At 41.0% G+C, this 13,776-nt stretch overlaps 1 protein-coding gene across 1 annotated transcript; it reads left to right on the top strand.

The window, feature by feature from the left end:
• Positions 1–3,987: 3,987 nt before the first annotated feature.
• On the top strand, positions 3,988–13,776 carry LOC110526962 (mucin-5AC). The gene is made up of 28 exons (XM_036981782.1): positions 3,988–4,015; positions 4,108–4,369; positions 4,510–4,624; positions 5,094–5,184; positions 5,275–5,381; positions 5,512–5,725; positions 5,827–5,952; positions 7,097–7,214; positions 7,380–7,518; positions 7,725–7,835; positions 8,098–8,167; positions 8,291–8,428; positions 8,528–8,692; positions 8,799–8,893; positions 8,992–9,118; positions 9,322–9,574; positions 10,148–10,191; positions 10,456–10,565; positions 10,753–10,904; positions 11,022–11,160; positions 11,247–11,357; positions 11,498–11,677; positions 11,797–12,036; positions 12,161–12,317; positions 12,552–12,680; positions 12,886–13,033; positions 13,384–13,427; positions 13,514–13,776. The coding sequence occupies exons 1-28, from the start codon at positions 3,988–3,990 to the stop codon at positions 13,774–13,776; spliced, it is 3,876 nt and encodes a 1,291-aa protein (XP_036837677.1).

Here is a 13,776-nt window from a genome sequence, read left to right as displayed (position 1 = left end):
ATGTATTATTCATCTGTTATACATTGCCAGAGTTTGGGATGGCCATGGAGATGCACCTTTTTGTTCTATCAAATCTCACTACTTATGATGAATGTATCTGTAATTATACATTAAAATCTACATTACATAAAGGAAAAAGCACGTATTGTATTGTGGACACCAGGAGGAGTATCTGCTGCTTTCGGGATAATGGGGATCCTAATACAATACCAAATGCTTAAACCATTGGAGTGGAGATGCTGCCTGAGATAGATACTGAATGAGGAAGGAAGGCACCTCTCATTGTAAAAAAGGAAATCACATAAGACTATTAAGTAACTTCTCTTGTGCAATAGATGTGTAGGGGTCACGTTCTGACCTCACTTCCCTTTTTATGTCTTTGTGTTAGGTTGTTCAGGGCATGAGTTGGGGTGGGTAGTCTATGTCCTTTCTCTATGTTATTATATTTATGTGTTTGGCCTAGAATGGTTCTCAGAGGTAGGTGTCGTTCGTTGCCTCTGACTGAGAATCATACTTAGGTAGCCTGTTTTCCCCATTTTGGTTGTGGGTGTTTGTTTTCTGTTTTGTGTCTGCACCAGACAGAACTGTTTTGGTGTTCTGTTCTATTAAATAATCATCAACACTTACCACGCTGCGCTTTGGTCCTCACCTTCTTCCACCAACGAAAACCGTTACAGTAGGTCTATTTTAAAGGACATTATGAACCCCCTGAGTTTATAATAACAATATGGGTACACAACTAATCCCAATAGTAGAATACTTAATGAAAATAACTAAATCTGTATGTAAATGTCCATGCTTAATGTACTCAAAAACCTCATAAGACAGGACATTCAAGTCTTAAAGTCATTGAGTCATGTTTAACCTTTGGCCCCACCTATGTGTTAATCTTTAAGGTCCCTCCTCAAATACAGGTTGTTATAAAAACCAGATCTATCCTAAGCACCTCGCTCATATCACCTGTGCAGAACCTGTTCACTACCCACAGGATCACCATGGGGACAACCAAGGATGCACCGATATGGAGGCTGTTATGCCTGGTACTACTGATCAAATCAACACAAACAGGTTGGTAGAATATTATTTCATTAGCCTAAATCAGAAGGGAAGGTGACTTTCAGATTTTCTCTCTCTCTCTCTCTCTCTCTCTCTCTCTCTCTCTCTCTCTCTCTCTCTCTCTCTCTCTCTCTCTCTCTCTCTATATATATATATATATATATATATATATATATATATATATATAATGTAAAATCTCATATTTGTGTTAGCTATTCAGAAATGTACTAACACACAGAAAAGTGATTACATGTATTATACATGCATTTTGAAGAATTCAACAGTAGGCATACAGTAACAGTTCTTTACTCAATAACGGTTTTCCTTTTTTCTGCTTTAGGGCAGCATACACATTTCCTACGATCATATGATTACATTATTCATTTAAGTTTTCATCCTAGTTCTGTTCCTTATACACATTTGTTTATTTAAAAAAATATATATTTTCACCTTTATTTAACCAGGTAGGCTAGTTGAGAACAAGTTTTCATTTACAACTGAGACCTGGTCAAGAGAGAGCAAAGCAGTGCGACACAAACAACAACATAGAGTTACACAGGGAAAAAACAAACATACAGTCAATAATACAATAGAGAAAGTCTATATACAGTGTGTGCAACTGAGGTAGGATAAGGGGGTGAGGCAATAAATAGGCCATAGTGGCGAAATTATTACAGTATGGCAAATTAAACTGGGGTGATAGATGTGCAGAAGATGAGTGTGTAAGTAGAGATACTGGGGTGCAAAGGAGCAAAATATATCAAATAAATAACAATATGGTGATGAGGTAGTTGGATGGGATATTTAAAGATTGGCTATGTACAGGTGCTCACAGTGATCTGTGAGCTGCTCTGACAGCTGGTGCTTAAAGCTAGTGAGGGAGATATGAGTCTCCAGCTTCAGTGATTTTTGCAGTTTGTTCCAGTCATTGGCAGCAGAGAACTGGAGGTAAAGGCGGCCGAAGGAGGAATTGGCTTTGGGGGTGACCAGTGAAATATGCCTGCTGGAGCACGTGCTGCGGGTGGGTGCTGCTATGGTGACCAGTGAGCTGAGATAAGACGGGACTTTACCTAGCAACGACTTATAGATGACCTGGAGCCAGTGGGTTTGGCGACGGATATGAAGCGAGGGCCAGCCAACGAGAGCATACAGGTCACAGTGGTGGGTAGTATATGGGGCTTTGGTGACAAAATAGATGGCACTGTGATAGTCTGCATCCAATTTGCTGAGGAGAGTGTTGGAGGCTATTTTGTAAATGGCATCGCCGAAGTCAAGGATTGGTAGGATAGTCAGTTTTACAAGGGTATGTTTGTCAGCATGAGTGAAGGATGCTTTGTTGCGAAATTGGAAACCTATTCTAGATTGAATTTTGGATTGAAGATGCTTAATGTGAGTCTGGAAAGAGAATTTACAGTCTAACTAGACACCTAGGTATTTGTAGTTGTCCACATATTCTAAGTGAGAACCATCCAGAGTAAAAAAAGCATGCATTTAGTTTTGCTTGCATTTAAGAGCAGTTGGAGGCCACAGAAGGAGAGTTGTATGGCATTGAAGCTCGTCTGGAGGTTAGTTAACACAGTGTCCAAAGAAGGGCCAGAAGTATACCGAATGGTGTCGTCTGAGTAGAGGTGGATCAGAGAATCACCAGCAGCAAGAGCGACATCATTGATGTATACAGAGAAAAGAGTCGGCCCGAGGATTGAGCCCTGTAACACCTCCATAGAGTGCCTTTGAAGAGGGGGATGACCGCGGCAGCTTTTCAATCTTTGGGGATCTCAGACAATACGAAAGACAAGTTGAACGAGATAGTAATAGGGATTGCAACAATTTTGGCTGATAATTTTAGGAAGAGAGGGTCCAGATTGTCTAGCCCTGCTGATTTGTAGGGGTCCAGATTTTGCAGCTCTTTCAGAACATCAGCTATCTGGATTTGGGTGAAGGAGAAATGATGGAGGCTTGGGCAAGTTGCATTGAAGGGTGCAGGGCTGTTGACCGGGGTAGTGGTACCCAGGTGGAGAGCATGGCCAGCCGTAGAAAAATGCTTCTTGAAATTCTCAATTATCGCGTATTTATCGGTGGTGACAGTGTTTCCTAGCCTCAGTGCATGAGATTACTTATGAGATTGTTTCTGTCTAAATTTGAAAATGTTACACATTTGTGGTGAAAATTCTATAACCTTTTAGAAATCGGTATCATTAGTGATTGTTATCATGAGTGGTTTCAGCATAGTTTATAGTGTTATAAATACATTAAGCACTCCACCCACTGGGTGTGTGTTGGTACTTTAGATTATTATTTTTTGATCAGGAACAAAAGCAAGGACAGAATACAGACAAAACTCAAGTGTATATCTTTAAAATAACAGTTGTGGTAACTATGTCAAATGTCTGATATTACTCAAATAATACTGACAGAAAAGATCTGATGCCTAAATATGTAAAGTAGGAACTGAACAGTCATCGGAATTCAATGTGTTTAGTTTACAAAGCAGATGACACTTGATTAAGGAATCTTCAGTCCCGTTGCATGTGTTGGATGACCTGTCAGCCAGGGCTGAGCTGTCCAAAGGCTTTGACCACACCTATGCAATTCATAGAGCATCAAAGTACTGTGGTTCAGGCACAGAAGACTCCGCAAACGCAGGAACATTCCCTTTAAAATTAAATTGCACGATAGCACTGAACTTTGGCGATACGGATTGAATGGAGCCTTAGGTTCGCTGTCAATATTGAATGAGTCACATCATTCCTCAAATGTCCCTTCGTCTGGACATACTGCTGTGCAAAGCAAATACACTTCTAAAAGAGCAGTGCAACAATCTAAATCTGCAATGATTGAATTCCATCCTGAATGTTCATATAATATTGTAAAATACTCATGAATTGCTTTTTTTCAGTGAACCCCACCACAAGTGTAACAATCATCCCGACAATGATCACAACGATACCCACACTTTCAGGTAAATCTCTGACCGAATGCACACCGAATAAAAGACTGGGTATCCATCAATACGCTAAGTTGGAACTGACATTTGTATTCCTTGTCCCTCAGGAGTGAATGCCTCACACAATGACCAGGTCTGCAGCACATGGGGTAACTACCATTTCAAGACCTTTGACGGGGACTTTTTCCAGCTCCCCTCCACCTGCAACCATGTTGTGACCTCACTGTGTAAGAGCAGCTATGAGGCTTTCAACATCCAGATGAGGCGGCAGGTGGTGGACAACCAGCCCACCATTAGCAAGATCACCATGATGCTGGATGGTGTAGTGGTGGAGCTTTCCAAGGGTGGTGTTGTGGTCAATGGGCAGACGTGAGTTTCCCTGTCATTTGACTGATTCGCCATTCTGCAAGCACCTCTCTTGGGGATTTTATGTGCTACATTCTGTAATTTAATATTACTTTTAATCATAATGTATAGGATGACCTTTAAGTATCATCTTCCTCCTGAAGGGTGACCCTGCCATTCAGCTTGTCTGGAGTCAGCATCGTGAAGACTACATCCAATGTGAAGGTCATAGCCAAACTGGGGCTGGTTGCTGTTTGGAACAAGGATGACTCCCTAATGGTAAAATACCTGCATTTCTAATTTTCCTCTTCAATGGTTGATTAGTTAATAATGTTACATTTTTCTTTAGAGAAAAAGCGTAACATCTTTGTCATCATTGGCAATGATCAGCAGTTGATCGTGAGTGAGAGACACCTATTTTTGGCTGCACCTTGTTGGTTGAAGCACTGTCTACTCCCCTCCTAAAATGTTAACATTGAAAGGCAGAATTACCTGAAGAATGAGGATGAATTAAACAGGATATGTGAAGATGTATACCCTATACACATACAGGCTAATGTTCCAATGTTTATTTGATGAAGTGTTTGCAAATATTTGTAGATTTGAATGACATTTTCTGTCACTCCCTAATATATAAGACTAACGAAAAGATAGGTTATAAACATGGAGGATAGCCCAGACTGAACACGTGAATGGTGCTGAACAGGATGAGATTTTTTTCAACACCTTGCGCCTGGTCATTCTACAGATTGAAATGAACGAGAAGTACAGAAACCAGACCTGCGGACTGTGTGGTGACTTCAATGAAGTCCAAACATACAACGAGTTCGTCATTAATGGTAAAAACAAATCTGACCAAACTATTGAAATTTAACTACATTACATACTGTAGGTGGAAAAGCTAATTGTCAATGTCTGTGTTGTTGCAGGTGGGGAACTCTCTAGCTCGGACTATGGAAACCTCTGGAAACTGGATGGCCCTCTGGAAGTCTGTGAGGAGCCTACGCTAACTTCTGTGGAGAGTTGTGGAGATGAGGTATTCCAATTCACACCACAGAAGAAGAATACAAAACAATGTTAATAGAATTTAGAAAAAGCAATTATTCCATGTGATCCAACAAATGTTTTCTATATAGTAACCTTTTATGGTTTGTCTCTATTTGTAGGAATTTTGTCAGCAGCTGTTCTCCAGTGCAGCTTTCAGTAGCTGCACTAATTATTTGGACATGGACTCCTTCATCAAGACCTGCCTGGCAGACCTGTGCCACTGTGATAACAGCACCAACTCCTTCTGCCTGTGTAACACCATCTCAGAGTACTCCCGTCAGTGTGTTCATGCAGGGGGGAAGCCCCAGCAATGGAGGACTGAACAGTTCTGCTGTAAGTATGCAGATACTCTCCAACATGACCACCAAACACTAAATGATCATGTTCACAATACAGTTTAAGAAAACTGTTAATCACAATGTTTATTTTCTCAGATAAGACATGCCCCTACAACATGGAGCACCAGGAGTGTGGAAGCCCCTGTGTTGACACCTGCTCCAACCCAGAGGCCAGCCAGTTGTGTGAAGACCACTGTACAGACGGCTGCTTTTGTCCTCTAGGTACCACATAGGTTCAAATCAAATCAAATAAAATGTATTTATAAAGCCCTTCTTACATCAGCTGATATCTCAAAGTGCTGTACAGAAACCTACCCTAAAACCCCAAACAGCTAGCAATGCAGGTATAGAAGCATGGTGGCTAGGAAAAACTCCCTAAAAAGGCCAGAACCTAGGAAGAAACCTAGAGAGGAAGCAGGCTATGAGAGGTGGCCAGTCCTCTTCTGGCTGTGCCGGGTGGAGATTATAACAGAACATGGCCAAGATGTTCAAATGTTCATAGATAACCAGCAGGGTCAAATATTAATAATCACAGTGGTTGTCGAGGGTGCAACAGGTCAGCAACTCAGGAGTAAATGTCAGTTGGATTTTTATAGCCGATCATTCAGAGTATCGCTACTGCTCCTGCTGTCTCGAGAGAGTTGTAAACAGCAGGTCTGGGACAGGTAGCATGTCCGGTGAACAGGTCACGGTTCCATAGCCGCAGGCAGAACAGTTGAAACTGGAGCAGTAGCACGGCCAGGTGGACTGGGGACAGCAAGGAGTCATCAGGCCAGGTAGTCCTGAGGCATGGTCCTAGGGCTCAGGTCCTCTGAGAGAAAGAAAGAAAGAAATAGAGAATTAGAGAGCATACTTAAATTCACACAGGACACTGGATAAGACAGGAGAAATACTCCAGATATAACACACTGACCCTAGGCCCCCGACACATAAACTACTGCAGCATAAATACTGGAGTCTGAGACAGGAGGGGTCGGGAGACATTGTGGCCCCACCCGACGATACTGCCAGACGGCCAAACAGGCAGGATATAACCCCACCCACTTTGCCAAAGCACAGCCCCCACACCACTACAACTCTGTTGTACAAGTTAACCTAAAGCACATCATGAAAACACCACACCTTTACCCATTATGCCTTTTATGTGCAAAGTATCTGAATAAGGTGACAAAGGAAGGAGTAAATAATGGATGTTTTTCTCAGTTACTTCCTGGAGTCAGTGCAGTTCTTTGTGTAATGTAAACATTAGAATAACACTCCTTACTGAATGCAGTTTTAGCAATCTCTTAAACAAATACTTTTCTGGCAGGAACTAAAATATTTCTGAACGTTGTCTTAAAATGATGCCTGATCTCTCACCAAATAGGTACTGTTTTTGATGATGTCAGCAACAGTGGCTGTATTCCATTGAGTGAATGCCTCTGTGTCCACAATGGACAAGTATACAAATCTGGAGAATCTTACACCAGCAACTGTAAAGAATGGTAGGCCAAGTACATCATCTGATTTAAACATCACATATCCCATGCCTCATTTTCATGAATCATGCCAAACTCCACAGTGTGATTATTAAAACTGTATGCATGTAAATATTTCTAAAATAGTGTGTGAATGCAGTTGTGAGATGAGCCTGTAAATGTTCCCTTTAGCACCTGTGCTGGTGGTCAGTGGGCCTGTACAGACAAGGACTGTCCTGGGACCTGCTCTGTGGAGGGAGGATCCCACATCAACACCTATGATGGGAAAGCCTACACCTTCCATGGAGACTGCTCTTACATTCTGACCAAGGTCAGTCCATGTGGTGCAGTATAGCAAAGCAAGTAGAAACTAGTAGAAAACATTCAGTATAACTTTTCAGTGCAAAGGTGAGTTACAGTATAATAGCTTTTCCTCAAGCCATATGTTGACGTAGATGTGTCCAAAGGGGTCAATCTTTAAGTGAGTCAGTCTAATTTCATGTTTTTGCCTTCAAACTCATGCTGGTTTTCTTTCAGAAATGCAATGGATCTGAATTCACCGTGCTGGGAGATATTGTGAAGTGTGGGTTGACTGACACTGAGACGTGTTTGAGGGCTGTTACCCTTGCCCTCTCCAGCAGATCCACCGTAAGGCAACTCTCCAAATATGTTTCAGAGAAAATAATACAAGGACCTGTCAACTAATTTCCAAACAAAACTGCTTCTTTAAGATAATTATACTGGTTTGCAAATATATGTCCCTCAAACTTTTTGTCTAAACACATAATAACCTTATTTAAAATTGCTCTGATTTGGCAAATATTGCAGGGATATTTGCAATCTCATAAAATGCTTATGTATGGAAACAAATGAGAATTTAATAAAATATATTATCTTATCTAATTCACAGCTGATCCAAGTCCAGTCAAGTGGAAGTGTTCTTGTCAATCAGATTCTTCCTCAGCTCCCGCTCTATACAGGTGAGATAATCCATTGTAATGCCAAATTCAATTGTAGTGTGGATCAGTGTATGAGCTCCATATCATTTATATTCACTAGATGAAGCATTGATGGTTTCCCTCTATTTATTTCATGTATTGCAGCTGAAGTGACCATCTTCAAGCCCTCCTCATTCTACATTGTTATCCAGACAACTCTTGGAGTTCAACTTCAGATCCAGCTTTCACCCGTTATGCAGATCTACATAACTGCCATCTCATCCTACAAAGGAACAACCTGTGGTATGCTTCAGATTCATCCATCAGTTTCATACCTTTTTCTTCAGTATCTCTATTCATAAAAATCTAATAGCATCATATGGCTTCAATTATTTTCCTCAGGCCTTTGCGGAAACTACAATGACGTTCAGGCAGATGAGTTCAGAGTCATCAGTGGATTGGTGGAGGGCACAGCTGTAGCTTTTGCCAACACATGGAAGACCATGGCCAGCTGCCCTGATGTCAAGACTAGCTTTGAAAACCCCTGCAGTTTGAGCATCGAAAACGGTACATATTTATTAAGCCTATAGATTAATCACTTATTGAATGATTATAACAAAGTTATATAAAATACTATATGCTTATGTTGAAATTATGATTGTCTTTTTCACAGAGAAATACGCCCAGCACTGGTGTTCCATGTTATCAGATCCTAAAGGAGTGTTCTCGCCTTGCCATTCTGAAATAAGACCAGACACCTACAAAACCGTAAGTTAGTTAAGAAGGATATGGTCTCAAAGTAAAATCATTAAACTCTCATGTGATGAGGTTATAGTCTTGACACACGTTGACTCTTTTTCCAACAGAACTGCATGTATGACAGCTGTAACTGCGAGAAGAGTGAGGACTGCATGTGTGCTGCCGTCTCCTCTTATGTCCACGCTTGTGCTGCCGAGGGTATCCAGCTCAGCGGCTGGAGAGACACTATCTGCAGTGAGTAGACAGCACGGCACCATGGAGACCTCTCGCAATGTGTCATTATAATGAGTGCTGCAAATTTATTAGAATATAATGATTTTACTGAAACAACAGTAGTTACTAAGTACAAATAATCTGAAGAAATAACTGCACAAATACAAAGATATAAGGAAATCAATATCTTGCTAATACTACTCATATCTAATGACTTTTCTCAGATAAATTTGCCGCCTGTCCCAGTCAAACAGTTTATACCTACGACATGACCAGCTGTGGACGCACCTGCCGCTCACTGAGCATGACAGACCAATCTTGCCAGGTGAAGTTTGTTCCGGTGGACGGCTGTGGCTGTGCAGAGGGCACCTACATGGACGAGGCTGGACAGTGTGTTGCCCCCACCAACTGTCCCTGCTATGACAAGGGCTCAGTGGTCCCTGCAGGAGAGACTATCAGCAGAGACGGTGCCACATGGTAAGCACCTCCCTCATACATATAAAGACAGCAGGAGCGGTAGAGATACTCTCAATGTTTGGCTATGAAAAGCCAACTGACATTTACTCATTAGGTGCTTACCGGTTGCACCCTCGACAACTACTGTGATTATTATTATTTGACCATGCTGGTCATTTATGAACATTTGAACATCTTGGCCATGTTCTGTTATAATCTCCACCCGGCACAACCAAAAAAGGGACTGGCCACCCCTCATAGTCTGGTTCCTCTCTAGGTTTCTTCCTAGGTTATGGCCTTTCTATGCAGTTTTTCCTCGCCACCGTGCTTCTACACCTGCATTGCTTGCTGTTTGGGGTTTTAGGCTGGGTTTCTGTACAGCACTTTGGTATATCAGCTGATGTAAGAATGGTTATATAAATACATTTGATTTGATTTGATACGTATAAAGATAGGAGACCAAAATAAATACAAGTACAAATGAAACTTCATGGATATATTCAAAACTGTGTATTAAATCATGTCATAATGATATTTGCTGTTAATTTCATTATCTTACTAACTATAACTATTAATACTGTAACTATTTTACAGTACTTGCAGACAAGGGACACTGAGTTGCACTGGGGGAGCAAGACCATTCAGTAAGTTTTATCTTTGCCTTCAATTTATTAATTTAATTTATTAATTAATTTATAAAATACATGGCTCAATATGATTTAACCCTTTACATGCATCCTTCACAAAACAGGTACATTTGAAATGAACCAAGAGGATTTAAGCAATTCATGTAAGACAATGTGATTAATGATGATGATGAATGTGGATATTTCTGGATATATGGTCATTATATTCTGCTTGTTTGAGAATTGAAAATAGTTTTTTAAACGTGTATTCTCATATATCCCCAGTATGCACAGTGCCAATGGTTTTCTTCAACTGCTCAACTGCACCTCCAGGAGCTTCAGGTTCAGAGTGTCAGAAGAGCTGCAAAACTCTGGATATGACCTGTGTGAGTCCCTTATTCACTCTAAATGGGAATGTCACATACTGTCACTATTATACTGAGTTTTGTGTTGACTGAACAAAAACTTTTGAGAATCTCAATTATGTAAAATACCCACCCCCCTCCTCCCCCGGTGTACAAAAACATAGTCCATATCTCTTTAATTTGTGTGCACTTTGTTCAATCACTTTAGATCAGCACAGAGTGCACATCAGGTTGTATGTGCCCCACCGGACTGGTGTCTGATGGGAACGGAGACTGCATCAAGGAGGAACTTTGTCCTTGTGCTCACAATGGAGCTACTTACCAAGCTGGAGAGACTCTTAAGGTTGACTGCAATACATGGTATGCCTGTTTTATGTCTTACACCTCAGGGGGGAGAAAACATAAAGAACACAGATGTACAAATAATGAAGAAAATGTCAGGCAATTTTTGTGACAGTATGTGTGTGTTGTTCACAGTACTTGCAAGGACAGACAATGGCAGTGTACCACACATCTCTGTGATGGAGTTTGTGCAATCTACGGAGAGGGTCACTATATCACCTTTGATGAGAAAAGGTTCAACTTTAATGGAAACTGTGAATACACTCTCATTCAGGTTTGTGTCTCTTTATTTGGTAGAATTGTATCAGCATTGAAAAGTGTGAATTTTAACCATATTAATAATATTTTTCATTCTCACAGGACTACTGTGGCAATACTAATAGCAGTGGCAGCTTCAGAGTCCTCACTGAGAACGTTCCTTGTGGAACTAAAGGCACCACCTGCTCCAAGACCATCAAGCTCTTCCTGGGGGTAATGAGCAACTTGACTTCACACAATACTGTACATTCCATCCCTCGTGTAAAGAACAATCAACAAATCATCAACCAAACATCAAGTTGAGATCCGATTTCAGACCAAGTTATGTATGAAAACATATTTTCCTTCTTCAGACCAGTGAGCTCATATTGGCAGATGGGACCGCTCAAGTTGTCAGAAGTACTCCAGAAGAGCAGTTTCCTAAACAGATCAGCCTTCTGGGGAATTATCTGGTTATTGAAGTCAAAAGTGGTCTAATCCTCATGTGGGACAAGAAGACCAGTCTCTTTATCAAGCTTAGCCCACAATACCAGGTACATTAAGATACTCTGATGAAGAAATGAATTCAGTATTCAGTCAAACCTGATATTACCGAGACGTTTGTATAACCCTGCCAAGTCAATAATTTTAATTCATGATCTCTTTTCTTCAGGGGCAAGTGTGTGGTCTGTGTGGAAACTATGATGGCAACGCAAACAATGACTTCACCACTAGAGCCCAGGCGACAGTTGTTGATCCAGTGGAATTTGGAAACAGCTGGAAAGTTTCATCAAGCTGCCCAAGTGTATCCGCTGTAGTGCACCCATGTTCCTCCAACCCGTACAGAGCGTCTTGGGCCCAGAAACAGTGCAGCATCATTAACAGTGATGTCTTCACAGCCTGCCAGAACCAGGTATGGATATATTCAACTAGGATATACTACTAGTAAGATATGTGGATTTGTCTTTTGTGAACTAAGAAATGTGCTTCACCATGCAACTTCTGTATATCTTACAACACATTGCTGTGCTTTTAAGGTGGACCCCTCTCCTTACTACGATGCTTGTGTGAGAGACTCATGTGCTTGTGACAGTGGTGGAGACTGTGAGTGCTTCTGTACCGCAGTGGCAGCTTATGCAAAGGCCTGCAATGAAGCTGGAGCATGCGTAGCCTGGAGAACCCCTCGAATTTGCCGTAAGTTTCTTCACAATCAACAGTGAAGTCTGAGCTGAGTAAAATCAAGGTTGAATTGAAAAATGTTTGGTTCTGGTCTGGAACGTGATTTCAACTACATTAAGGCGCTCGTCAATTCAATACTGGACTAGGTTGACACTATCATATAGGACAGTTGATCATGGAAAGGGATCATTATTCTAGTTCAAATAATGAAAACGTTTTTGTCCACCATATTTTGTCCACCACAAACAGCACTGTTCTGTGATTACTACAACCCCACTGGAGAATGTGAGTGGCACTACAAGGCATGTGGAGCTCAGTGTATGAAGACCTGCAGAAACCCTTCCGGAGACTGTTCTAGTTTAATTCCAGCATTGGAAGGTAGGGATATGACCGTCTAACTCATATTTTGTCTAATTTTGTATATTATTTCTGAATAACAATTGTAATTGGAACTGACCCCAACAATGGTTATAAATATACATGCTTTGTGTCTGAGCAGCCTCAGGCTACATTTACACTGACTACTGTTATCCTTAACAAGACTTGACCTTTTGTAACCTCTTGGCTATTGTGGTTATTACAGGCTGCTATCCTAACTGTCCTGTGGCACAACCTTACTTCAATGAGAAGACAATGAAGTGTGTGGAGAGGGAACAATGTGGCTGCTTTGACTATGAAGGAAACCAGTACACCAATGGACAGAATGTTCCGGCACCAAATTGTAAAACATGGTATGTTTAATTAATTCAGTTCACAGTACCTGTGCTATTTCAGAGCATATTCTGAATGTTCTAACTGTGAAAGTACCAGGTATTCTGCGTTATATTAATTCTGGAGAAGAGAAGGTCAGGGGTTTGGCAAAGATTGGAAGGGTCATACTAGTTTTTCCATAGTGATGCCAATTATGGTTGTATGACAATCTGAAAACATGCCCTGCTCCCCATGCATTTCACAATTTACTTTATTACCAAGCCCTGACTAGTCTTACCTCTTTACTAGTATTTTGAACAAAACATTTATATATATTTAAGTTGAACCTGTGAATAATTTCAATACTTAACTATTTTTTCTTATTTTAAAGCACCTGCACAATGACTGGAGTGAGCTGCAGTTATGATGTAAATGGTAAGGATGACATCATCAAATTAAAGTAAAATATTTAGCACTGAACATTGATTGAATCTAACTGTAAAATACTTTCCCCCCTGTAGTTTGTACATGCTTGCATAATGGTAAACAACACCGATATGGAGCAACCCTCTACAATACAACAGATGGGATTGGTAACTGCATTGTTGCTGTTTGTGCCGCGAACGGAACCATTACCAGGAACATTTCCCCTTGTCAAGTGACCACAACTCCAGTACCAACCACAACATCCCCTCTGACAACAACAACTGTCCATGCAACAACCACACTAAAACCCACAACTGTCTTCCACTTCACAACATCTGGTAAGCAGAGAAACTCTTGA

The sequence above is a fragment of the Oncorhynchus mykiss genome, chromosome 6 (genome assembly GCF_013265735.2).
Source record: "Oncorhynchus mykiss isolate Arlee chromosome 6, USDA_OmykA_1.1, whole genome shotgun sequence".
NCBI classification, from domain to species: Eukaryota; Metazoa; Chordata; class Actinopteri; order Salmoniformes; family Salmonidae; genus Oncorhynchus; species Oncorhynchus mykiss.
The sequence above is the reverse complement of the archived record's forward strand: the minus strand, read 5'-3'. Positions and strand labels throughout refer to the sequence as shown.

Bases quoted from the DNA above. Each gene is read 5' to 3' on its own strand.
- LOC110526962 (XM_036981782.1), top strand. From the start codon at position 3,988: ATGATCACAACGATACCCACACTTTCAG. The intron at 5,953-7,096 runs GTACCACATAGG...CTCACCAAATAG, and splicing joins CGGCTGCTTTTGTCCTCTAG to GTACTGTTTTTGATGATGTC. The intron at 8,429-8,527 runs GTATGCTTCAGA...TATTTTCCTCAG, and splicing joins CTACAAAGGAACAACCTGTG to GCCTTTGCGGAAACTACAAT.